Source organism: Pteropus medius, unplaced genomic scaffold (assembly GCF_902729225.1).
Source record: "Pteropus medius unplaced genomic scaffold, Ma_sr-lr_union100, whole genome shotgun sequence".
Classification (NCBI taxonomy): Eukaryota; Metazoa; Chordata; class Mammalia; order Chiroptera; family Pteropodidae; genus Pteropus; species Pteropus medius.
This window is the reverse complement of record NW_024348242.1, coordinates 5,152,671-5,180,202: the sequence shown is the minus strand read 5'-3', so window position 1 is coordinate 5,180,202 and position 27,532 is coordinate 5,152,671. Positions and strand designations below refer to the sequence as shown.

The 27,532-nt window shown below is 49.5% G+C and overlaps 1 protein-coding gene across 1 annotated transcript in view; it reads right to left on the bottom strand.

Moving 5' to 3' along the window:
• Positions 1-27,532, bottom strand: part of KDM2B (lysine demethylase 2B) — a 103,713-nt gene that overhangs the window by 32,653 nt on the left and 43,528 nt on the right. Inside the window, 5 exon segments of the mRNA XM_039879384.1 lie at positions 10,281-10,367; positions 21,365-21,745; positions 21,747-21,807; positions 21,809-21,851; positions 23,835-23,961. Of these exon segments, the coding sequence (XP_039735318.1) occupies positions 10,281-10,367; positions 21,365-21,745; positions 21,747-21,807; positions 21,809-21,851; positions 23,835-23,961 (699 nt within the window).

Genomic DNA, 27,532 nt, shown 5'->3' with positions numbered 1-27,532 from the left:
TCAGACACATACACACACACACACACACACACACACACACACACACACACTCTCTCTCTCTCTCTCTCCCTCCCCACCCTCTATCTCTTCACTGCTGCCATGGACCTCTCTTCATTTACCATTCTTGCTTTTCTTTAAAAATGGCTCATCTCAAGCAGGCCAACTTGCCTTTAAAATCCCCTTGGATCTCTGAAAATCCACGAGTTTATCAGGACACTCAAAATAGGAAAAGCTTGACAAAACTTATCCGTCACCATCTGAAGCCGCCATTAAACCAACTCTTTACTTTGAAAATTGGTCTGTAAAGGGAAAGAATTAGCACACATGCAGCCTTTCCAGAGGAACTCTGTTTAAGGGTAGTCCTGCTTGATGAGGGAAAGCTCTGGGGGGGAACGGCAGCGAATTCACATGGGCGGAATGATACGCTTCAAAGCTTCGTTCCACATCTCCTGATAAAACTACTGATACGGGAAATCAATAGATCAACTGGTGTTGAAATTATCAGTGAACAGTGTAAAGAAGCACAGAGCCAACACATCCCTTTCCAGATTATTCTTTGGAGGAAAGAGAGACGGACATAACTGAATAACAGGAAATCAGACCGCCACCACCTTAATCCACTAACTATGATATTTAATCGAACCAAGCCTTTCGAGCTAAGGTTTAATTTACAGAAATGACAAGAGAGAGGGGGAGGGGAAACGAAATGACACCACAAGGAAGCAATCGGACACACGCACAGAACGGGATGCTGTGCAGGACAAATTGTTCCATCTTCTCTACAAATCACTATCCTAAGAAAGGGTTAGATTAGAAGAGAGAATTAAGAACAGATTCAATGTGTAGTCCTGGATTGGATCCTGGTTTGTGCAAAGCAGCTGTAAAGGATAATTTGGGAAATCGGAATATGACCAAAATTTCGTTCGGTGTAATGCTATTTTGGTTATGTAGAAAATATTCTTCTTTTTCAGGAGATGCAAACCTAAGTATTGAGGGGTAGAACGTCATGTCGTCTATAATTTTCTAAAGAATACTTTAGCATAAAAGCTAAAGTGGGTTAAAAAGAAATAACAACACCTATTAGGATGGATATTATTTAATAAAAAAAAATAAGTGTTGGCAAGGATGTGGAGAAATTGGAACTTGTGTGCTACTGTCGGTGGGAGTATAAAGTGTAGAAAATGGTAGGGCAGTGCCTCAAAAAATTAAAATCTACAATTACCGTACCATCCAGCTATTCCATTTCTGGGTATAGACCCCAAAGAAATGAAAATATGGACTACAAAAGATGTTTATACACACATGTTCATAGCAGCATTATTTACAATAGCCAAAGATGGAAGCAACCCAAGCGCCCATCAACAGACAAATGGATAAACAAAATACGGTATATGCATACAACGGAATATCATTCGGCCATAAAAAGGAAGGACATTCTGACGCGTGCTACAACGTGGATGAACCTCGAAGACATTAGGATAAGTGAAATAAGCCAGTCACAAAAGACACATAATGTATGATTTCACTTATAGAAGGTACTAAGAGTGGTCAAAATCAGAGACAGAAAGTAGAATGGTGGGTGCTAGGGGCCGGGGAGAGGCGAGGAATGGGGAGTTTGTGTTTAATGGGGACAGAGTTTCAGTTTTGGAAGATGAAAAAGTTCCGGACACGGATGGTGGTGATAGTTGCACAAGAACGTGAAATGTACTTAAATGTCACTGAATTGTGCACCTAAAAATGGTTAAAATGGTCAATTTTATATTATGTGTATTTTTCCAAAATTTAAAAAAGTGGTAAAAATAAAATAAAATAAAATAATAAAATAAAATAAAATAAAATAAATAAAATAAAATAAATAAAATAAATAAAATAAAATAAAATAAATAAAATAAAATTAAATTAAATTAAAATAAATAAAATAAAATAAAATAAAATAAAATAAAATAAAATAAAATAAAATAAAATGAAATAAAATAAAATAAAATAAAATACAACACCCTTCCTCGAAAGAATCAATCAACTGGGAACACTCAAACCAACAAGCCCCCACAGCGGCCCCACACCCAGTCCCCTCCTGCCATCTTGTCCCATAAACAATAACTGACAGAGAAATGAATCTAAATAGGCACCCCGCCCCCCCAAAAAAAATCGCTTTAAGCGAGATTATCTCTGAATCCTGCCAAGTGCTTTCCTGTTTTGTCTTTTACATTCCTTGGTGGAGGTCAGTGAGTTACAGCAGCTTTTACTCCAGCTTCCCTTCCCATCTACTCTTCTTTGTCCCGACAAATATGCTTGCCCTTCCCATCTTTGTAACATGAAGCAAAACGAAGCGATGCAAATATTTTCCCCTGTATTCGCCTAATCATGCCCTCTCTTCCCCCTCTAGATCAGCTGAATTTGGAGAACAGATTATCTGACATCATTTGGTTATACACATATCCATCTTTCTAACAAAGCCAAATAATAAGAGAGAAGGGGGGAATAAAAGAACATGACAGCTCGCTCCCAGTGTCAGTGATCCATGTCCCCCTTTACAATGGGAACTATACGATGACATGTGACAAAAAGAAAAGTCTGAAGGATGGGCCATTGTTCCAGAAATATAACCACCATAAAGGCAAGCAATCACTTACAGTGCCTGCCTGGCTTCCTATTTACTCCACCGAAGGCAGGAGGTCTGAGTATCGCGATGGCTTTCCAAGAATTGGTCTTTTGGCGTTATTAACACAGAGAGCTGAGGAGGTTATCAAACTAAGAAAGAAATCCTGGGCTGCAGACTTTAATCACAGCTTATTTCAGCTGAACGCTGTCTTAAAAGTTCCAACAAGCGGTTCTGCAGTGATACGGAAGATGGCTGAAAAGTTTCAAGTGAGGTATAAGACCTAAGCTGGGATAAAGAAGGGGGTCTAAATTTAAGGGACAAAAGGGTCTAGGGGGTACCCAGGAGCCCGTCTTGGGACTCTTCCATTTAGCATTCATTCATTCAATAGTTGGCTGAGACTCGGACACCAAAGTCAAAGTGAGGAGAGAATCTTATTCTCCCCAAAGAAGACTTGAGAGGCATCAGGGGAGCAGGCGAAAGAGAGCGGAGAGCTTGCTCGAGTTCATTCATTCAGCAAACATTTCCTGGGCCCCAGATGTCAGGGAGCAATCACGCATGTCCGGATACAAAAATGGATAAGGAGAAAATAAGGCGAGCTCTAGTCTGGAGAAGCTCGCGGACGCTTAGGACAAAATGCAGAGCAGAACGTGGACGGCCGGTGCCAGGAGAAACGTCAGTCAAGATGTTGACAAGAAATGAATGGCACCCCGGCCCCCCGACCACCAGGTCACGGAGGAGAGTTTAACAGAGGCTCAATTTACAGAGCGTAGTAGGGTCGGAGAAACCAGCAAGGCATGGCGATGCACCCTGAGCCCGGTGACAGTGACAAGCCATCGCCTCCCTGGGCGGGATGGGACCAGCAAGGAAATGGAAAACATGACGTAATTCAGTTCCCCGGCAATGCAGAGCAGATGAAGGCATCATGAGATTCTAAGACAGAGCTACAAGTGGGGACTTGGGCACGCGAGGCCAGCATAGATGGAGAGTCACCGCAGAGCACTGAGCTATACTTGCCCCACAATTCGTATGGGGAAGTCCTACCCCCAGTTACACCAGAACGTGACCGTATTTAGACACGGGGTCTTCACAGAAGTGATTAAGTTAAAATGACGACATCAGGGCCCTAATCCAATGACTGGTGTCCTTAAAAAAAAAAAAGAAGAAATTTGGAAACAGATACATACAGAGGGAAGATGACGTCAAGACACAGGGAGCTAGAACTCTGGCGAAAAGCCAGCAGGTAAAGCTACTCTTCTGGCCTGCCTCGATCGCACATGCGTGATTCTAGAAAATTCCACCTCCCAGCTTCAATTCGCCCCACTGAAAAGGTAGCGCTCCTCGGATGGGCTCCTTGTCCTACGATGGGTTCCTTGCCAGCTACAAACAAATTTTGGGACCAGAGTTCACATAAACCAGCCGGAGACCCGGGTCCCCACCGGGAGGAAATGGTGGCGTCGCTGACACACCACCCGTTTTTCCAGCTGGATGTCTCCGCTGCCGACAATGTCCGCCGCTCCGTCCAGGAGAAGCAGACCGCCTTTCGTGGGCATTCTTATATCAGAGGTTTCTGCTGCCCCTGTGGGAACCTACAGGACTCTAGACTCCACAAACGACTTAGCGGTCACTTAGGAAAACCCTGCGTAATTCCTGACGAGGGCCCCGGATCCGTTTCTATCTGGTTCCCCTCCCTGCTTGCTGGGCATCACCTGTGCCCGCCCTCGGAGGCCACTTTCCCATCTTTGGAAAGGACTGGACATGCCTGACATTGACCCTGACACCTTCTCCCCCTACCGTGGCCCAGTAGCAGAGCTGGTGGCCTCAGCTACCTCAACCCCCCAGAGACACATTGCTAAGGCAACAGTCACCCTGCCCTCCACCCTCCCACTCCACTCCGGGGCCTAGGACTTTCTCCCTTCAGGGCTGTGAGGAAGAGATAAAGCAAGTTCTCACACCGGCCCCCTCATAGGAAACACCAAGCACAGCCCGTGACTATTTCAGGGAAATTAAGCTATTTGGGCCCCTGCTGGAGACTAAAATTTTGCACTGGCCAATGATAACTTAGGGATGGGAAATGTGTCTAAACTGCGCATGCCATTCCCCTGCTCCTGGCTCCTCCTTCTGCATCCTCCATTTCTACTGAAAACACCACCAGCCTTCTGGGAGGGCAGATTCAAGGTTACCGTCGACTTACAGATGATAATTTTACAGAAAACTATATATAATAGCTGTCGCCGAGTGATGGCCTGCTATCAAGGTATTTTACAGATAGCATCTCCCGGTAACCTTGGAGGAAAGGCACTATTTGCCCTTTTCTTACAGATGAGTAAACTGAGGTTCAGACTTGCCCATGACCACACGGCTGGTCTGTGGCAGAGCTGAGATTCAAACCCCCGACCCCAGAGCTCGCCTCAGTCGTGGATGAGAATTACCTGCAAAACGTTTAGAAAGCAGAGATTTCCAGGCCCCACCCCAAACCTACTGTGTCACAGTGTCAAGGGAGGGGCCTAGAAAGACAGATTTTTTTTAAAGTGGTCCCCAGGGAAAGCCGAAGCCGGAGGACGGGTCCTCATCGGCCCACACTGGCCTTGAGCAGGCGACGTAAGTGGTAGGAGCCATGCCCGTCCTCTTCCCCACCTGTGCACCATCAACTTAATTACGATGGGGGTGACAGGAATTGAGAGCAGAGTAGGAAAAGGAAGTACACGGGGCCCTCTCTTACTGAATCACATGCCTCTCCTTTGGGGAAAGACCGCGTGTCTGTCCCGAGGGAGACCAGACTTATCAGACCTCCCAGATCTCAATGACCGACTGCAGGGGAACGGGAAGAGGAACAAAGCAGAAGCCAGGCTGACGCACACATCAGGTGTGTGTGTGCCGCTTCCTCCTGCGGTTCCGGTGTGGCCCTGTCACGGCCCCGTTAAGGAAGCCGAGTCGGTGACTGCAGAGGGCTGTCCTCCCCGTCCCCAGTCAGAGTGCTTGTTCATACGCACTCCAGCCTCTCTGCTCCTACACTCCAAAAAAATTGCCAATAATTGAAATTCAAGTGGCGGCCCGCTTTGCCCACTAGAGATAATGGATTAAGAAGCAGGATGCTTCAACAGGCTCGCTTTCCATGGGCAGCCGTGGCCCAGCCTCTCTCCTCCCTCAGTTTCCTTCTCTGTGAATGAACCCACAGGCCAGCTGTGTAGACGCGTCTGGCTGGTGACCAGAAGATCAACTCGCCACTGAGGTCAGAGGTCAGGCCTCATAGAAGCTCAGTTCCCTCGGCTTGCTTCTAAGGTCATTGACAGGCCCCCAAAATCCTGCCACCTGGTCATAAAAGGAAGCAGCCAAAGCATAGACGGATCAAACCAATCCATCACCACTGGTGGAAACAGCCAATCGGGTGAACGGTGATGGATGGCGATTCGGTAGCATCTTTGATTTGAAAGACACCACATCGGAAGTGACCTCACGGCCCCTAACCAGTTCCAGAAAAAGACCTTGCTCTCCGAGAGGCAAGGTGCGACATCAAAGCATTTCTAGCTGATCGCCATTTATCCTTAATTACTCGTTGGGTAACCCGACCCAGACCGAACGCCTCTCCCCGCCTCCCTTCCTGACGGCCTCAGTGAGCACCCTTGATCTTTCAACCCCACCTGCACCGCACCGGGAGGAAGCCGGCCGCAAGGCTGGGAATCCAGAGACCCTTGGCGGCCCAGGCGCTTAGTCCTTGACTTACTTCTTCCGTTCCCGTTAACTTTTTAACCCCACAGGCCAGGAAATGCATAAATATAGCAGTGGGCCTCCCCTCCTCCTTCCCTCTGCCACATTTCATTGAGTTCCTCACAGCACAGGGACAGATCTGGGGACGAACGCCTTGCTACTCACAAGCTCTGTGGTCCCAGGCAACCCGGCGTACCTCTGTGAGCCCCCCGTTTCCACTGCACCATGGAGAAAATCCTGTGCACCTCCTAGCTGCGCTGGAAGGATTAAATAGATCTGAAACCTGCATCTAAACACTGGTGCATTCACTGAAGAGAAACACCCCGGGGGTTTTGGCTGTGCTGGCAATAATTTATTTCTGGAGCTGAGTCGGGGGGGGGAGGGGGCATGGTATTCATTATCATATTATTTATATCTTTTTTTTTCGTGGCCCGGAAATAATTTATAATAAATGTTATGGGCTGAATCATGTCCTCCCAAAATTCATGTGCCGAAGTCCTAACCCCCAATACCTCAAAGTGTGACTGTTTTTGGATATAGGTCTTTAAAGAGGTAGCTGTGAAAATGAGGTCGCCAGGGTGGGGCCCTAATTCAGCGCAGCTGGTGTCATTATAAGAGATTAGGACACAGACACAGACACACACACACACACACAAAGGGAAGACCGTGGGGAGACATAGACAACAGCACCTATAAGCCAAAGGCAGTCCTCAGAAGAAGAATAAATACATCCTGCCGACTGACACCCTGATCTCAGACTTCCGGCCTCCAGACCGGTGAGAAAATTAATTTCTGTTGTTTTAGCCCCACAACCTGTGGTCCTTGGTTACGGCAGCCCTTGCCAAGTCATACAATAAACTTCGAGTAAATGATGGAAAACATAAACTAAATTTAAAAGAAAAAGACGGTGCTGGCATGGCTGTAATAAAAAAAGACAGTAAGTGTCGTGAGGCCGTGGAGAAACTGGAACGCTCAGACGCTGATGGTGGGAATGGAAAACTTTGGAAAACAGTCTGGCAGTTCCTCAAAAAACGTTAAACACAGAGTTGCCATCTGACCCGTCGATTTTACTCCTAGGTAGCGACCCAAGAGAAACAAAGACATACGTTCACTTGAAAACCTGCACCCAACTATCCATAGCATCATCATTCGCAATGGCCCAAAGGTCCAGACAGCTGTAGTGTCTGTCCCTCGACAGAGGAATGGATAAACAGCATGGGGTCCGTCCATGCTGTGGAATATTATTCAGCCCTATAAAGGAACAAACAAAGTACCTGCTACGATGTGGATGAAACTTTAAAATATTATGCTAAGTGAATGAAGCCAGTCACAAAAGGCCACAGAGTGTATGATTCCATTTCTATAAAATGCCCAGGCTAGTCGAACCCATAGAGACAGGAAGTAGAGTGGTGGCAGCCAGGGCCTGGGTGGGGTGGGTGGAGTGGGTGGGGTGGGGAAGCTGGTGGGGAGGTTGGAATGACTGCCAATGGGGCTTCTGTTAGGGGGTGCAAAAATGTTCTAAAATTAGATTGGGGGGATGGTTGCACAGCTCTGAGTATTTTCAATATACTAAAAACACATAATTGTACACTTTAAGTGGGATGCAAATTATATTTGTTTTATTATAGGTGTTAAATTAAAAAAAGACTGGCACCCCGTAAGTGCCACCGAAAAGCGAAGGCCCTTCCTTCTCCTTCCCACCCACTGCTCCCCAGTTTGCCTTCGGGATCCCAGTTCGCCCACCAGCCTTGACGCCCGCCCATGCCGAACTCGTGTGCAGACCAGTGCTTGTAACTGGTCCTCCACAGGAGTCTTAAGGGGTATCCCCCAAGCCCAGAAGCCAGCTTCCTGTTTTCAGGCCTCTGGAGGAAAGGGGAGAGAGGTTTGATTTGTTGTTGTTGTTGTTATACCCATAACCCCCTGGAGAAGCAGACTGAGGGTCTCAGACAGGGAAGACAGGGCATGTCTGCAGTCCTGAATTGGTTTCCCCCAGAGAGGCTCATGTGGACCCCTCCGTGAATTGAGATGACAGTAGGTAATGGGCATTTTGTTTCTTTAAAAGCTCCCTTTCTGCCAACCCTAATCCCTCCCCTACAGCAATCCCTCGGCCAAGAGGCAAGCAGGCAGTGAGGCAGAGCCACGGCTTCCTCTTCAGGTTCTGAGCAGCCGTGGGGCCTGGCTGGGTTGTTTGAAGGTGTTATGTCTGCAAGTACAGTTTGTGGTCTGGTAAATGGCATTTATATTTATTGCCCGTGTAGGGGAAAGCCGACTTTAAAACCCCCACACGCTGTCATGAATTGGGGAACTGGAGGCAGAAGGGAGAAAAGCACATCATTTTCCATTCCTATTGCCACCTAAATTCCCACTAAGCATCAAAGGGAATGAGGATCCAGTACCCACAAGTAATGGGAGCCCTTTTCCCCAGCAGTTCTACATTTAGAAATACACCCTAAGGAGATAAACAAAAGTGAAAAGAATAACCTAGTATAGCACTGTCTAATAGAAATAATGGGAACCACATAGGGATTTGAAAAAATTGTGTAGCCACATTTACAAAGGTAAAAAGAAACTGGTGAAATTAATAATCCGTTTTTGTTTAACCAATGTATCCAAAATATTCTCATTTCATCGAGGGTTGCTAGATCTAGCAAAATATTTTTTTAAAAAAATACACCAATGACACTTCAGATGAATAACGAATAATTTTTTTTTTTAGCATAAGTTTATCCCATGTAATAAGTGGGACATACTTACGCTAAAATTCTTATCTGTTGTTTATCCAAAATTTGAATTTAAATAGGCATCGTTTAAAAAATCTGGAGACCCTAATTGCAACACGCAATCATATAAAAAAATAATGAGGTATTTTCCATTGTTCTTCTTTGAAATCTGTGTATTTTACACTGATGGCACATCTCAATTTGGGCCCGCCATTTTCCAAGTGCTCAAGAGCCACATATAGCTTGGTGGCTCCCATTTTGGACAGCAGAGAGCTAGAACATTCCTCTCAGTGTTTGTTCTAACAGCAAAAACAAAAAGAAGAAGATGAAGAAATGAGCAAAACTACCTATCAACGAGGAGGCTGCTTAAGTTACAACTAACATTTAGAGAGCACTTGTCCCAAGGGCTTTGCGTGCATTAATGACCTTGTTTAGTCCTCAAAACAATCATTCAAGGTAGACCAGCCCCTGTTGGAAAGTAAGGTTCTGGGAGCTTATGTCACCTGCTCAAGAAAGTGGTGAAGCTGAGGGCAGATTGACTGATGGTAGATGAATGAGTTGACACAAATGTCCCCCACTCTAGCACAGCCTGTGGAAGGAGACACACTGGAATGTTATCGGTTTTCTTTCTCTGGAAGGTGGGCTCTGAAGTTGGCCCTGACTGAAAGCCTGGTCTCTGCTCTCAATGAGACCAACTGTCCTTTACGTCTTGCCAAGCACCCCAACAAGCGACTGCTTTTTTAAGCCTCGGTGTAAGTCATCTGTAAAGTGAGTCACAAGTGTCATCCCACAGGGTTATTGGAGTATAAATAAGATAATGGATGTAAAGGACCAGGAGGAACGACCTGCTCCTGATAAGTTAGCATCAATCCATTTTACAAAGAGAAAGAAAAGTTACTTTCACGAGAGGATAAAACAGCCCAAGAAGCAGCTGGAAGAAAAAAGGAAAGAAAGCAGAAGGGGCGGGAGGGAAGAAAAGAAAGAGAGGGGAGGATGAAAATTCATGGAACGACAGGGAAAGGTGAGGCATCACTACCCTGCAGTTTCCCCAGTGACCACCAGGCGGCACTGCCTGCAGCGTCCGCAGCCAGGGAAAGTAACTCCTTCCAAAAACCAAAAACCTTACACCAAAACCATCTTAACTGGGTGCCCTGTTCCAGGAGTCCCCACCAGAAGAGTGCCTACGTTCACCTCACAAGAGCTGTGACAGGCTGAGGAAACAGTCTCCCGACTGCCAGTGACCTGCGTCTTACCTTTGGAGTCTTCTTTGGCCAAGTGACCACAGGGACCCCAGTGATGGCGAGACTGGGGTCGTCATCCGCGTGCTCCTTCAGGACATTCTGTGGCCAAACAAAGGAGCTGTATTAGCCCAAGGTATGGGGGAGATTTCCGAAGGAGACTAGAGGCCGGACCTCACCCAGCCACGAAACTGAGGACTCTCCACGAAGTCAACCCCGGCCACCACCCACACACTCGGTAGTGTCACTGATTTAAAATGCTGTTTATAAATGTCTTGGTTCACCGCTGTGTCCCCAGAGCCTCACACAATGACTAACCTATAGTAAGCTTCCAGTAAGTAACAGCTTAAAAAAAAAAAAAAAGCCACACAATCCCCAAAGAGGGACTTTCTAAAAGGCCTGAACAGTATTCCTCAAATCTGATAAGGTCAACAAAAACAAGGGAAGCCTGAGAACTGTCACAGCCTCCAGGAGCCAAGGAGACAGACTATACGGTGGCCTAGGGGATCCTGGAACAGATAAAGGACATTATGTAAAAACTGAGGAGATGTGAATAAGATTGAGATTTTAGTTAATAATAATGTATCGATATTGGTTCATTAACTGTAACAAATATACTATACCAATGTAAGGTATTAACAGGAAAATGGTGTGTGCAGCATATATGGAAACTGTACTAGCTGCTGAATTTTTCTGTAAATCTAAAACTGTTCTAAAAGACAAAGTCTATTAATAGAAAATGATTTTTAAAATGCCAATCAGACAGTAGTAACATTCCATCATTGGATGAATGGATAAACACACTGGTTTGTCCACACAATGGAGCCTTAAAAAGGAGATTCTGACATAGGCTGCAACATGGTTGAACCTTGGAAGACGTTATGCTGAGTAAAATAAGCCGGTCACAAAAGACAAATACTGTATGATTCCACTTATAGGAGGTCCACAGGAGTCGAATTCATACCAGCAAGAAGTAGAACGGTGGTCGCCAGGGGTGAGGGGTGAGGGGTGAAGGGAACGGGGAAGATGAAGAAGTTATGGAGGTGGACGGTGGTGAAGGTCACACGACAATGTGAATGTACTTAATGCCACTGGACTGCACACTTAAAAACAGTCGAAATGGGAAATTTTATGTATATTTCACACGATTTTTTAAAAAAAGAGAGATAGTAGTGGGGGCAAAATAACTCCCTAAGGAACAGATTCAGAGGTTCTGGAAAGTACAGGTTGGGGACCTACTATGTCCCTAGTTAAACCGTCACTGTTAAGCTCGGGACAGCACTAGTTCTAGAGACAGAAGAACTGGGTTCAGCTTTTCCAGCTCGCAGACGCTGGACGGTGAGTAAGCCACAGCTTCCTGTTGTCTCGCCTGGGGGCAGAAAAGTGTCATCCACCTGGATTTCGCACCATGCAGCTGGGATGTGATTTTACCACCATTCTTAGGAGTGCTGGCTCTGGACAGTAAAATAATCCTATCTGTGGGGTAGGGCCAATCCTACCCATTTTACAGAAGCAGAAACGAAAATTCAGAGAGGTTAAGTGATTTGCCCAAGGCCACACAGCTAGGAGGAAACTAGCTAGCACTGATGACTACTACAAGCCTCGGTCCTAACACTGGGTGACCAAGCCTCGAGAAACCATTCCAGTAACCTCCGGGGCTGCCCCAGAAAACGAGGACACCTAGGAGATACTCTAGGCTCCATAGTCACCGTTTTGTTAACAAAAGCAGAAGTGAGCCATCCTTGTCTATTCCTTGCAAACACGAGAGGGAATAATTCGGCCACTAATTCTTTAGGAAGCACTTCTCAAATGTCTCTCCCATATCGTCACAGAAGGGGCACCAGAGCTCAAAGTGGTCCTGCCCAAGAGTGAAATCTCATTATTTCATGCTTTCTCTTAATAATCCATATGAATTTCATACCTTCCTCCATAATACATCAGGATTTATTCTCTCTAAAAATAATGCCCATTCCCTCCCCCAAAAAAAAATCATTAAAAAAAAAAAGCCTTTCCAGGAAGATGCTCCATGTTCAGCCAAAGCCTTTCTATGTCTATATCTATACCTCACTATATGGTTGGAACAGGGGGCCTGTCACTTCCATAGAACTTTCTGCCACCTTATCTCTATCTCATTCTCTAGGCTGGGGGGTGAAGAGCTCAAATGCCTCCAGGAACCAAGCGGGTAAAGTGACAGATGCAAACTGGCAAGGGCTGTAAAAAGGGGTGTGGCCTGTAGCAAAGTGGAGACCCAAAGTCCCTTTTCAAAAGGGCAAATACTGCTCAGTCCCAACCTACTAACCTCCTTTGGCAATGAAAACCCCTCCCCCAGGCCTCTGATTTTCTGATTTTTCAGAAGAAATCAAAGATTCAGAGTATTATTGATATGTCTCCACTTTCAAATGTTGGCAACTGACTGAAATTAAAACGCACACACACACACACACACACACACACACACAGCCACACACACACACACACACAAAGCCGCAACTCATCTGTGGGCTGTTTAGAGCCAGAGGCCACCAGTTTACAAACACTGCTCTTCATAGGACCAAAAATAATGCCTACGCCCCTCGGTTTTCTTTGAGTTTCCTTCTGAATTGTCTCCAGATTTCTCGTCGTTTCAAATCAGAGATGGAAGTTGTAACTCACAAGCATTGAGGTGAGGCCTCTTTTAGAGGGATGTCTGCTTACAAAAGACTATTATTACTGGAGGTGTCACGGTTACTAGTCCTTAATACATTAACAACGGTAAGTAATGATTAAAAGTTAATAAAGAGACCTCTCCCAGTGCCTTCAAGGCTGGGAATCTCACACACAGCCCCCGCCCTGCGGGAATCAGCGTTCGCCTCCGTGTGTGGCCCTCAGTGGCCACCAGGGGGTGCCCCGGGCTCTCGGGGAAAGGCCTCGTTTTCCTGTGTATTTGACAGGCTGCAGGAAGAGATTATTCTAATTGGAGATTTTCTCTGTGAGAAATAAATTGTGCTGAAGGGGATCATGTCACTGGCTCCCCTGGGCGCTGCCAGCATTTATACACTCCCTAGGGCCCTTGGAGGCAGAGACGAGGAAGCCTGGGTGTCACGCCCCATTCAGGGTACACCCTCCAAGCCTTCCCTAGGAAAGCCCGGAGCCGGCTTTCAGACAGAGACAGGTTGGGGCCACCGGGCCTCTCCTGCTGGGAACTGCACTGTTTAGACATGGCGAGACAGCCACAGACGACCGGTGCTGGGCCTCGGCTCCCCTCATGACAACTTCTCTCAAAGAGTTTATAACGATGGATTCAGGTCCCCCTGCCCCCGTTTCCGATGGATGGGGCATCAGTAATCAGAATCTCCATCTGTGACTAAAAATACCACCACTGTGATAATGACGCAGAAGCAGGCGTCAAGGGAGGCCGGTACAGGGAGAGGAACACGGAATGGAACAGCTCAGACGGCTGCTCTGGGGAACCCAGCAGTCTCGGGGTACCCCTCTCTGCCAGAGGTCAAGGCCCCTGCAACCAGGTGTCAGTGCACCCTGGGTGTTCCAGGACCCTCACCCTCCACACCAGCCCAACCACCTTGAACCTGCCTGGGATGACCTGTCTCTCACAAAAAGATATATACTCTCAAGTCCTAACCCCTAGCACCTGTGAATGTGACTTTACTTGGAAAAAGGGTCTCTGCAGAGATTACTCAGTAAGAATCTCGAGATGACATAATCCTGAATTTACTGTATAAGAGACAGGAGAGGGAGATCTGACACAGACCCAAGGAACAAAGTCATGGGAAGACAGGCAGAGATGGGAGTGACGCAGCCACAAGCCGAGGAGCCACCAGAAGCCGGAAGAGCATGGAAGGACCCTCCCTAGGGCCTCCCCAGGGAGCAGAGCCCCACCCGCACCTTGACGACCGACTTCTGGCCTCTCAGACTGAGAATAAATGGCTGCTGCTTTAAGCCACCAAGTTCGTGGTCCTGTATTATGGCGGCCCTGGGAAACTAACGTGCCGCCCTTGTCCTAGTATAGCGTAGTTAATTCAAAGGGCTTATTAGCCACACGGTTTGGGCAAGTCACCACCTCCCTCGTGGTCTCAGTTTCTCCATCCAAGAAACGGGATAATGACAGTCCCCACCTTTGCCAGGGTGGAGAGAGGATTATAACACATGAGAGGTACTTGGCCGAGCCCTTTTGGCTCAGGGCACACTTCCCGCTGAGACACAAGTGGAGGGGGGGCGGCTCAATTTACAGAATTCACCCACTTAACAAGTTCTGAGCCCAGGAAAATTTAAAGCTTTAGTTGGAAGGGCAGTTTAAAAGCTGATTTAGCTGCATAACTAGTAAAGATAATAAATATGATTCGGGGGCCCAGAAGTTAACTTTAGGCTAAAAAATGCCCAAGTGGCCTCCCCCTTCCTACCCCTTGTCAGGTCTAGGGTGGCCCAGGTGTCTGAAACTGTGCTCCCTCCTTCCTTCTCCCACGATGGTCCAGGCAGAGGATTCAGGGCAACAGGGCCTGTTCTGTAATCATACTGGGAGTGTCTTAGATGACAAGCCTGTCTCGTTCATCCTTGGATCACCCCCCTATCACCTCACTGCCCCCCACAAATACGGAACCCAGAGCTCGGTATCACATCCAGCCCCCTGAGTAACTGTCGGCACCCTGACCCTCCTGGCCGGGCTGAATCCGGTTGTGCCCTGTTTTCCGCGCGCTGGTCACCTGCGGGCGGGAGCTGGCCAGGCTGCCGCCCTCCCGCCCGCTCTCCCCCTTTCGGCTCTGAAGCAGGTGGAGGTGTGATACTTTTTAACAGCCCACGATGCTGGAGGTCCGGGCTCCACAGCTCACTGTTGTGCAAACGGCAAGACCAGGAGGGGAACCTTACATGAGCAGATGTGTTCCGGGGTCCCAACCTAAGGACCCCAAGATTGAAAAGTCGTACACACCTTCCACAGTTATGGGTTTCGCAAACTCTCACGCATGACCCTAAGCGGTCCTGTTTTCATTCCATGGTGGCGTCTAAAACAATAATCCGAATCCTAATATCCGCTCTAGCCTCCTGAGCATTTAAAGGCCCTCGCCGAATCCGTCGACGAGGCACATACCCTTCCCATCCCCCCGTATCACGCTCCCCGAGAGCGTTCATTCAGCTAACCGATGGCACAGGGGAGGCAACCTCACTCCAGAACCTTTGGTGTTCAAAGCCAACACCAAGGTCGGCCAGCGGCCACGAGAAACTGGGAGAGACAAGGGAGGAGCCTCCCCTAGGGCCTTCGGAGCGAGCACTGGGCACTGAGCACCGGCCGCTGACCCGGCGCCTGGCTCGGGAGCTGTGAGAGAACGCCCCCCCTACTGCTATGGCATGTGACCCCAGGAGACGGAACAGGGGTTTCCAAGGCAAACCCAAAAGGGGGTGGGGGAAAAGCTGAGAGGCGGGCCAAGGGCCCGGGGAGGGTGGGGAACTGGCCGAAGCCGGTCTGGCTCTCCTTCCACGATGAGCTAAGAAACAGCTAACCTTTCTCAGAGGATTTACGAGGAGAGCCCGGAGTCCGTTACCTCATTGATCCTCAAAACAATCCAGTGACGTGGGCTCCTGGTACCATCCTCATTTTACAGCGAGGACACTCAGGTTTCAATCCCTTAAGCACTTCAGAACAGCCAAGGAACCGCAGATTCCGGGCCCCGGAAAGACGAGGCACATCTAGTCCAATATCCTCGTTTTACGTTCAGAGAAACAGCAAGGTGGAGTGACTCGTCCAAGGCCACAGAGCGAGTAGTTAGAAACAGAAACCGGAATTGAACTCAAGGGTCTCTTGGGTCCCGATTTCTTGTTCTTCCCGTTGTGTACAGGCCAATACGCTGCCCCTCCAGCAGAACCGCTGTCTTAAGGAGGTCACTGAAGACTCAGCGCCACATCCCAAAGAGTCCCACAAAGATGCTGAAGAGAAAGGCTGCTTAGGCTTTTGCGAGATGCTAGAATCTCCTTTCCTTTCACAAAGCGAATTAAGTAGGATGATCATTTTGGATTGAATCTACATCCAGACTTACACACACACACACGCGGCAGCACCCCTGCCAAGGCAAGTTTTCAAGGTCCAAATGAACTAGCTCCCTTGGACTTGCTGAAACCATAGGGTCACCGAAATAACAGGGACAAACTCAATTTTCAAAAGTCCTCCCCACAAAAGAGAATAAGCTAGACTTATAGAAATGAACACCAAAAAAAGAAAGCTTAAAATAAGTTGCAGGACAGTATGACCTAATTTTCTAAATTACATATTCACGTTTGTGTGCACGGGGGGGTCTGAGGAAAGCTCCAGAAGTACCTTTACCAGATGATTAACGTGGGTTACCTGCGGGGCGTGAGATCTGAGGAAGGGGACCCTTTCTACCCTCTAGCCTATACTGCTTAATATTTTTCACATTGATCACGTAACAATATTGCAATGAACACTTTTATGTAGGTGAAACGTCCGTAAAGACAGGAAGCAGACCAGAGGGCAGGGGAAATGAGACCTGTTTGCTGCTGGGTCCAGGGTTCTCTGCCTGGGGCAGAAGAAAATGTTCTGAACTGGACGGAGTTGGTGGTTGCAAAATATTGGAATGTACTCGCTGCCACTGAACTGTACCCTTCGCAGTGGTTAAAGTGGTCAGCGTCTCCTTCCTGAAGATTCTAAACTGGTGATCCAGTCAGTAAAACCCATCGCTGGATCAATCCACATAAAGTGGTAAACGTCACTGTGTATTTTTTCCACAATGAAAGAGAAAACTCATTATTACCTTCTCTGTCCTTCAAGGACGTGCCCTAAGTTTGACTCTGGAGCGTGGTTTTCTCCTCCTCCCTCTCGGCTAGCCCGGATGGTCTCAGAACTTCGAAAGAAGGGCACGTCACCACCAGTTACCACTGGGTGACAATAGTCACTGCACGCCTAGAACGTAAAACCCAGAGGACTAGACGGCCGGGTTGAAAATGAACCCAACGGTGTTTAGGGAAGAAGTTTGGTCTCCGCATCCGCTTCCCAGGCCTCAGCAGGGTTTCCTGGAGCAGATGCTTTTGACATTGTCAGCCAAGCCTGTGCCTCTCAAGGGCCTTTTTCCTCTAGTTCCATTCTGGAAGGATCAGAGCACCGATTCCATCACGGATGGCACATCATCGGGGAGTCCCATCAGAGCCCCCAGCAAAACAGAATTAACTCGCGTGCATAAATTAGCACCGACTGTCTACTCGGCGGAGAAACACCAACACTGTTCTTTCCCAGGACAGGTAAGCCATTCCCCAGTTCCCACCACCTCTTTCTTCAGTGTGACCTACTCCTCGCCTCATCGTGTGTTTGGTTTTATACTTTACCGAATGATTTCAAACGCATTTCCTCATTTGACCTTTGGCGTCTGGGCAGCGAGACGGTAGGTTTTACTTCCACTACACCGATGAGCAAACTTAAGCTCAGAGGAGTTCCAATGACAAACCCAAGCCACGCAGCTAAAATGGGAAAGGGATCGTTGTCAAACCAAGGTCTTCCGACTCTGAAGTCAGTGTTCCACTCACAACGCCGTTCACAGCCGGCCCGAGACAGCGACAGAAACGCTGGGCAAGGCCAACGCTGAAGGAGCCACTATGTTCTCCCAGCCTCCAGCCCACCAGAGGCCTCGGATCAAGTTCCATACATATCTGAACCCCAAAATAAAAATAAGATGTAAAATAAGATATAAAAACATACGTTATGAATAAAAGAAAAAAAAATGGGTCGTTGATAAAAGCCAAAACCCAGCCATCTGGAGACTGGCTGACTTTGGGGACCGTCCCCAAGCTCAGGGACTCTGGTTACCGGGAGCTACCACGAACAGCAGTCTCTGAGGTTCCTGGAGAAATGGAGAGAAGTCAAGCTCCTAACTAGTCAATCATGATTCTGACACCACTGGTCAGAATCACGAATCCCTCCATCGTAGCAGAAGCAGTAGGCATGGCCTAAGAACTAACACTCTCTCTCACTCTCTCTCTCTCTCTCTCTCTCTGTCTCTCTCTCTGTCTCTCTCTCTGTCTCTCTCAAATAAATGTGTCTCTCTCTCTCTGCTGCTCTCTTTCTCTCTCTGTCTCTCTCTGTCCTGTCTGTCTCTCTCTCTGCCTCTCTCTGTCTCTCTCTCTCTTTCTCTGCCTCTGTCTCTCTGTCTCTCTCTGATATATATATATATAAGTCTGTCTCTCTCTCTCTCTGGGTCTCTGTCTCTCTCTCTCTCTGAGTCTCTGTCTCTCTCTCTCTCTCTCTCTCTCTCTCTCTCTCTCTCTCTCTCTTCTCTCTCTCTCTGCATCCCCCACTAAGGCACCTTTTCATTTCTCAGCCAGTGCAAAAGAAGCCCCAACATCTGGGAAGAGAGGACAGAGGGGCATAAGTGTGCAGCCAGGAAGACAGTCAAGTTCAGCAAAGGAGCTAAGTGGCTGCATTCTACAAAAAAGAGACGCGCCAGACTAAGGGTAAAGGCACTCGGGGAGGCAGCAGGGAGCGGTGGCGACTTGGGGTGTCTCTAGATCAGCCGCTACTCACTTCCCATGCTTGTAGCCTGTCAAGAGCACGGGCCGGCACAGCCAGGTCATTTTATGTGACTCTCCTCATTTTCTAATGACGGCAACTAATTATAAAAGTATGCCCGGAACACAATGCCTGGAGGCTGGCCTGGAGGCTGGATTTGGCCCAGCCTGCCAATTTGCAAGATTTGCAACTTCCGTCCCAAGACCAAATCCTCTGCTTGTTCTGTAAAGAAAGCTCAAGGAATCCCCTTCTTACCTTCTCCCTAAACGAGGGATGGCCTGAGAGGAGAGAAAGCACCTTCTCCACAGCGGCCAAACAAAGCGGCACGATGTTGTGGGTGAGCATGGGGACCCCCGCAGCGTATCGCGTGTGGCCTTGGGCAAGTTACTTAACCCATCTGTACCTCGATTTTCCCATCTGTAAAATGAGGGTGGTTGAGTACCACAGAGGGTTGTTCGGAGGTTTAAACGAGTTTCTATATGGATAACACCTATGACAGCACATGGTTTAATTGAGATGCATCGTCCCACATTATCGTGAGCTGCCACTGAACCCCATGGTCGGGGGAAAGGGGCTGGGCTTCTTGAAACTTGTCTACGTCCCACCCCAGGCCTCTTCCACATCATCAAGGGGCCTGGGCTGAATCCAGCCTCAGAGGCCCATCAGGTGGGTACCCGTGAGAATCCCATCCCTAGAAAGCTGATCAATCAGGAACCAGGAACACTGCACATAAACAGATGAGAGACACAAAGATACTTTTAAAGTAAAAAAGTCTCTCCACAAGCACAGAATAACACTTCTTCTTCCAAATGAATGTGTTTTTAACTCGTTTACAACGTTGTGGGACATCAATACTATTAATGATTTAAGTATTGATGAAAATACCTTGTTTTCACTTTACAGGACCTCAGATGAAAAAAGTAGCCCCATGACGGAACCCAATATAAAGAGTCCATGTCACGTGATTAGGGGTTCTTAACCTGGGGTCCAGGAACAGGCTCAAAACCCCCTGATATTGCATGCGAAATTTGGTGTGTACAAGCATATTTTCATAGAACTCTCAAGAGAGGTCAGCAACCTCCAAAAAAGTCAAGAATCAACGAAAAAGACCCGTTTGCAAGTAAAAATTTGCTTTATAGGGATATTCACCACCGAGTTCTTTTACCTGGCAATTTTCGAGTTTTAAGATTTTAATTTCACAGAACCTGTAGAGGACACACCTGCTATGTAAAGTGAAATATGCCTGGATTACTGATTCTGTACACTGGCTCTCTCTGCTGGTGGTACCTGTCAGGCTCCCCGGTGTGGGCTCCAGGTCTCACCTCTGCTAGACCCCAAGACTTCAGCCTCTGGTCACTAAGCACCTCAAGAGCAGGACGGTCTTCATATGTCTATATCCCAGAGCCTGACTCAGTGTTTCCTAAATGAACCAATGAACAACGAAACTAACAAGTCCTGGGTAGAGTTTGCAGCCATCACAAGAGAGACTTAAATTTGGTTTCCAATCCCAGCAGGCAGCTGGATTTACCTGGGCATCAGACACTGGAGAAGGAAGCACAAACGCCTCTGAGGCCTCACACCAAAAAGCCTTAGCGATGCTGAGACAGGAGACACGCGGCAGTGCCCACAGGGGAGCTCTGCAGGCATTGCCGGGTCCTCGTCCCAGCTCCACCACCCACCTGCTCTGTCACCCCAGGCATGTCCCTTAACATCTCTGAGCCTACTTCCTAATCAAGTAACTGCAGGTAATACGGGTACCTACCTGCCACTTGCCTAGCCCTAGTACCTGGCAGGTAGTAAGCTTTCAACAAATGTTACGATCATGATGACTACAGGACAAGCCTCCCAGTGCATTTCCTGTCTCTTAAACACACGACGCGTCCGCATTCCGCCTGTAACACCCTCCCTCATCTGGACGCCCACGCAGCCTCTAAGGCCCCGCTCAGATGCCCTCTGCATAACCGTCCCAGGGCCCTGGCCCACCCCTGGGTACACACGGCACGCTAGGTGGCACTCGATTCCGTCTCCCGATTTCTTCACCTGCCTACTTTCCTGCGAGACAGTGAAATGCCTGAGGGCAGAGACTTCCTGCTTTCTGCACCCCCGACGGCCAGCACAGCCGGGCTCAGCGAGAGCTGCCTCAATACTTGGGCTCTACTTGGAGACCTCTGAACCCTGGGTGGCCACGTGGCCCACCTTAGCTGGCCATTTCGAGGACCACCAGAATGTACAATCTGCTCACACGAAGCCAGCCCGGAACACAAGTCTCCCTGATCAGGATGGAGGTGTCTGTCCCCACCCTGGACAGCAGCACTCTGGGCGTACGGTGGCGCCTACTACTGGTAAAGCCTCGGATTTCCAACAAGTACGAGAAAGAACTCGTTGTCACCCACACAGCCAGCTTCCACTGAGAGCCCCTCTGTGGGTCTCAATGCGGGCCTTGGCTTGGACACTCCACGAGCTCGCTTGAACCACGGGCCCCTCTCGTGTACGGCCGTACGCCCGGGACAGTCTGCACCAAGCCGCCCCGGGCAGCCGTGCGTTGAACAGAACCTGCCCGGCCCCCGGCTGCCCGGCCCAGCCGCGGCCCCCTGCCCACCTTCACGCCCTCCAGGAGCGCCTGGGGGTCCTCGATGCCTTCGGGGACACACTTCTTGTTTTCCGGGAGGGATTCGAGCTTCTCCACCAGAGCTTTCAGGCCCTTCAGTTCAAACTCGGTGAGGTGGGTCCACTTGGCAGAGACCTCGGTGGCGGGGGAGCCTGTGGGCGTCTTGGGGTAGTCTGTGGCCGGCGTGGACTTCACACTCTCTTCCGACTCGTCAGACAAAGTCCTTTTGAGAAACCGCATGGTGGGCGCTTTGGGCTTCTTCCCGGGGGGCTCTTGGTCCTCAGAGGGGTGCTGATTGGGGCGAGGAGTAGGGGCCATGTGATGGCTTGGGCTTTGCTTATCTCGCCTTCACTCACCGAGCTCCTCCTCTCCTCTCCTCCTCCTTCTCCTCCTCCTGGGGCTGCTTGCTCTGGGACTCCTCTTCCATCTCCAGCCGAGGTCCCGGATGAGCCGTCTATACTGAGCTTTCTTGGGGCATCTACAGGGGGTGGGGGATCACAAGAAAGACTAAGATGAAAGCCCTGAACTCCTTGCTGGAAGCCCCAGAACCGCCACTCACTACACCTCCCTCCCTTCACTCTGGAGGTCGAGCTGCTCTTGCCAGTTCTAATGGTCGAGGCCTCCTTCAGCCTCTAGAAAGGCTGTGGTCAGTCAGACATAGGTTCGAATCCCAGCTCAGCCTCTTCTGGCTCTGTGTACCCAGACAGGCTGCTTCACCGCCCTGAATACACCTGGCGTTTTATTTTTCAAAGTATAAAAATAAGACAAAAGAGTATATATATATATATATATATGATTCTATTCATACGAAATGTCCAGAACAGGGGAAAATCCATAGAGACAGAAAGTAGATTAGTGATTGCTTAGGGCTGCGGGGGAGGCGGGGACAATAGGAGAGGATGACTAAAGGGTACAGGTGTCTTTCTGGGGTGACGAAAATGTTCTAAACATTGTGGTGATGGTTACACAGCTCTGGAACATACCGGAATACGTTAAATCAGTGAACTGTATGATATGTGAACTATATCCCAATAATGCTCTTTTAACAAAATAAGGCAAAGACTGCTTCTTCTGAAGGCTGGTTGTTGAGAATTAGATAAGGCGCCACCGAGCATAGTTCCCGGCACTCCACTAGCAGTCGAAAAACGAGGTGTCTCCCTCACGTGCCCCCTTCTCTTTGGCAGATGGACTAGGGAAGGGACAGTGGCGAGAATATCTACAGGAGTGCTCTCCTGTGGCCCCAAACATCCAAACGACAGAAGTGACTCTCACTTCCCGGTCACTTCTCTTGTTCGGGGACTGCCACAAAAAGTCAAGCCTCCGGTCCCCTCAGCAACATGTAGCTACTGAAACCACAGAGGTTCTCACGCTATTTCAGAATCATTTCCTTCTCCTAAGAGGCTGGGGGCTTCAGAAGAGCGGGTCGTAGGGGTCCCGTATTTTTCGCACCTGAGTAGCGCATCGTCTGACAAGAACGGGACTCACGACAGGCTCCCCCGAACCCCCGAACCCGACAAAACTGACGTTCAGGGAGGGGAATGAGCACTTCCCATCAAGGACCGCAGCAGAAACATCTGCTCCCCGTCGTGTGCCCACCTGAAATCCCTGACGCCACTAAGGATGGGGGTCGAGGGAAGGAAGGAAGAGGGTTTGGTGAGAAAAAGAAAGGAAAAGAAACCCCTGGAGACGCTAGGAGAAATCGTGCAGACTGATCGCGGCTTTCTATCCCGTGATAAGACGGAGTGACGAGGCACAGCGCACTCCGCATCCTAAAAAACCCCTCAGCAGTGAGAGCTCAGAGGCTGTCACAGCTAGATGCGACTTCGAGGCGCGTGTCTGTGAGTCAAGACTCGAGGACTGAGCTGTTTTGGGGGGGGTGATGTCCCTTTGACAGCGGTGGGGCAGGGCGCTGCAGCTGCGGCTGTAAACGCGCCCTCTCTGCCTCTGTCAGAACCGCCCACTGCTCTGCCAAGCTTGCGGCTCCAGCCCTGGCCACCCCTCCTGCTGGCTCAGCGCTGGCCTCAGATTTGAGGGACTGGCTACATCTCATGCGCCTGTTCCTATATAGACAAAAACCTGACCCCCAGGTACGGGGATGAGGGGATCAGCTGGTGGCTACTGAGGAATTAATTAAAAGAACCAGGATTCTTTGCTACGTGGGGATCCTGGTTCAGCCATCAAGACCAGGACTGGCCCCTCCCCATATCCACACAGCTACCAGCAAGAGCTGGAGGCCACCGACGTGACTCTGCCGGGGTCACGATTGCATTTTCTGGGGCTCTGTATTCCAGGTGGGACGCTGAGAAGGATGACCCCGCTAAGGTCTCTAGCAATCGGCCCGACGCTGTGGCTCAGAAGAATTCCCAAAGCCCAGGGACTCTCCAGGGTCCCACTGAAAAAAAAAAAAACGTTTTCTGCCCCAGCCGAGCAGCCGAGGCAGCTGGCCCTGCCATTCACTCACCAATCAGCATTGATTCTCTCTGGTATTCCTGAGTGAGGTAGGACCGCTGGGTCACACAGTACACGTATCTCTCCAAGACATACCAGCACATCTCATAGTAGAAGGGGTAACGGAATTTAGGCTGCACCTGAAAACAAAAACCCAGGGGCGGAGGTCAGTTTCTGGAGGGCAAAGGGGAAAGGAGGGAGAAAAACTGGCCGCGGTGGGTGGGGGCGGGGGGCAGTTCCTGGCGGGGATCAGGGGGACTTATTTTCATCATCTTAGCAAGAGCACAAATGGTGTGAGCAGAGAATGGGGAGGTGGGCTGGAAGGAAGGAGGGAGGCGCTGGGAAGGCAGAGAGATCGGTAGCATGCATGAATGAGGAGGAGGAAGAGGCCTGCGAGACAGCATCATTTCAAGGTTCCCTGAGCTACACGCGGCTGGGGACGGTGGACGGGGTCCTCTTGGCGCTTCTGTGAGATGCAGAGGGTCATCCCCAAACCTGCTGATGCCAGCCACTGCCTGGTTCTAGCTACAACAGACACCGGCTCCTCATCATTCTCAAAAAATTCTTGTCGATTCTGCTATCCCTCCCTCCCTCTTGAAAAACAGACATCCGTTCCCCAAACCTTACCCATATGCAGACAGGCTATCAAGCATCTCCCATACTCTGGGAGGCCACACCAGGCAAACCAATGAGGAAGGAGGGGTGTGGCTTCTCCTACCTCTGGGGGCGGGGCCCTAGAGAGGTCCACCCCCTGCTCCTCCCCACCACCACCTGGCACTGCCCCACCTGTATTCCCAGGGGACACCCTTGGCACAAGTCCCTGGTGTGACCCTAACACCAGAAGACAGAACTCCGTGTCTGGAGCAGAAGTTCAGATGGAGATTCCCCTTTCAGCTGTTTCTCATAGGGGAGGAAGTACAGGTGCAGACAGCTTTGTGTATCAGAGCTTCGAAGAGGCCTGGGCCCCAGGGGAATTCCGATGAGTGGCAGCGCGGGGTCTAAATACCGCTGATGGCCCCGGCACACACGAACCGTCCAGAGACTGCATCTTGCGCGGGCAAGGGAGGACAGGAGGTGGTGGGAGGGCAGTCCCTGTCCCCCACCGCCGGGCCCTCTTTTCCAAGGCTACAATTAGATCCCGCACATCCTGGCCTCTCCTGGCCTCTCCACACTCAGTCTTGGCCTCTTGCCAAGGGCGTGTCTTGCCTCGGGGACCTCTGCCAGGCCAGCGACCCCCCTTCACCTCTCCTATCTCCCAGGAACTCAGGGAGCCGGGTGTTAAACAAGCACACCCGCCCCCGTTTCTCTGCTGTCAATCAACAAGCGACATTCGACATGTGGGACAAAGACAAATGCAAGCAGGCCCGGGTCCTCCGCGTGCCCTGAAACACGATTTTCCTGCCCGCCTCCCAGTGCCCACCTGAACGAAGCCAACTCTGCCCTCTTTGAGAGTCCCAGCTCTCAGTTCCGGCCCACCCCAGGCCTTGCCGACTCCCTTTTGAGCTGCAAGGCCCGTTTTTTGCACGTTGGGGGCCCCGCTTCTCCCATCCACGTGTTGGGTCCATTCACCCTCCCTGCCTCTGGCGGATGGTATGCTTGGGAATGAAATCCTGGCCGCCACATGCGTTTGAGCTCCTGGGGTGGGGGTGAGGGATGCACGGGGCTGAGGACATCATCTAGCGGTTTCCTTGGCTCCAGCGACTCTCCCGAGAACCCCAGTTTCATTGCTGGGATTGAATGTTAATAATGAGTTTTTTCATAGTCATCAGATCAGGGTCCTCCAGAGTTTAAAAAGGAGAGGGGCTCTTCAGCCTGAGGCAGACCCTGACTTCCTGTGAAGAAAGGTTTGGGGGTCTCAGCCCCACCCCCACAAGAGCCAACTGGTTTTGGAACAAATGGCCAATACGTAGAGCAGGCTGAGGACAGGCAAGCCAGCCCCTTCTCAGACCCTCACTCACATCCCCTGACTTTAGACTCAATTGGTAAAACTCTGAAGTTGCTTTTGACTTTTCAAATTTGGAGACATCATCCAAGCCACTCTACATTCATCGACAGGCACCGTGACGCTTGAGAATCTTTCTAGATCGGGAGGGGGAAAAAAAAATTTTTTTTTTTGGCTGTATTTCAGGAGAGGAAGATTAAGTCTCTCTTCTTTGCTGCTGAGCCCAAGGGAAAACCAGCTGGGTGAAAACAAATGCTGATGAAGGAATTAAAATACTTTTTTTCCTTTTTTTTTTTAATTTTTTTTTTTTTCCAAGAGAGCACCGCAGGAAACAAAAGTGGCAAAAAGTTGACTTACAAACGGGTTGTCGCCTTCTACCCTTCGCCTTCAAAAGGTTTCAGCCACATGCCTGGGAACATTAAACACACGATTGCTCAACATTATTTGTTGACAAATTCGGAGCCTCACCAAACTGAGCTGTTCACCGAAAAGGCAAGGCATTCAGAAAGCATGCACTGCTCCCAGCCGGGGGAAGGGGGCATCGTCAACGTAGCTGCGGATCTCCGGGGGTCAGTGTGAGTTCCCGAAGGCCCATTCGAGGGGCACCTGGCCCTGAGCCCTTCCTCTTGGAGGACAGTGACCTCAGGAGATCACAACCAAAGGGGCTAGAACTCCCGGGGTGTCTCCAGGACTTGAAAAACTAAAATATGAGGGTGGGTGGAAGTGTCTTAAATTAAATTTGTTTTTCTCCTGGAAAAAAAAAAAAAAAAAACAAAGTCATTGGGAAGGGCGAAAAAATCCAACGGCTGGAGAAAGGTGAGAGGAAGGGTAAATTCTATGCAATTTCCAAACGGAGTCACTGGCTGAGAGGGAATGGGACGTGCTGCGTTACCTTTCCCGGGAAGGCCGCTGTCACTAGAACCATTAAGGGGGGGAGAGAAAGGGTGAACAGAAGAGACAGCGCTGTGATGAATGATCGCTCGGACCATCCCCATCCTTGATCAGCCTGACTGCGGTTAAAAAATGGGTAGAGATAGTCGTTGAGACGTGACCTTTAAATAATAAACATGCCACACATCCATGTTTTGGTGTAGCTCTTCTATCCCTTTTAGAGGGACCAGGGGAAGAGTTCATCTCCAAAGGGGGCGGGAAATGGAAACCCACCAGCCCCAGAACGCTGACCCCCGTTGATGCCTGCCTAAGGGGCGACAGGTAAAATCACCTCTCGTCAGGCCCAGAAAAATTATAATCATGAGAGCAGGACATGGCTTCCTAAACTTAGGAGAATGTCTAGGTTCCCCTGGCCTGAATGAGGCAGTCTGCCTTGGGCCACAAAGGCTAATTCTTTTCCTAAGACAAACCCACCCTATGGGGGCTTAGAGGCTGACGATGTCCTCTGTCCCCACCCCCTGCATTTTATTTCCAAACGAAATGGTGTTTTAGGACTCTTGAGGAACTATTTTTAACTGGCCACAGCCTTCTTACAGAAGCTCGCAGGGATGCAAAGAATTAAGCTGTAGCGAGCTGACAAGGAGCCCCTGGCGCTTTTTCTGGCTTCCAGTGCTCTCCCCCCCAGCCTCTTTTGTCTGCCTTGGCTCCCAAGACACGAACAATTGGGCCTTGTAGCCAAGCGCTAGCCGAGGACCAGAAATCAAAGCGGATTAAACAGTCTGCCGCTGGTGCCAGCCCAGCCTGCCCGCCAGCCACCCCACCCCCGCCCGTCAACCTGCTTCAGGGGAACCAGATGGGGTACCCACCCGGAAGACAGG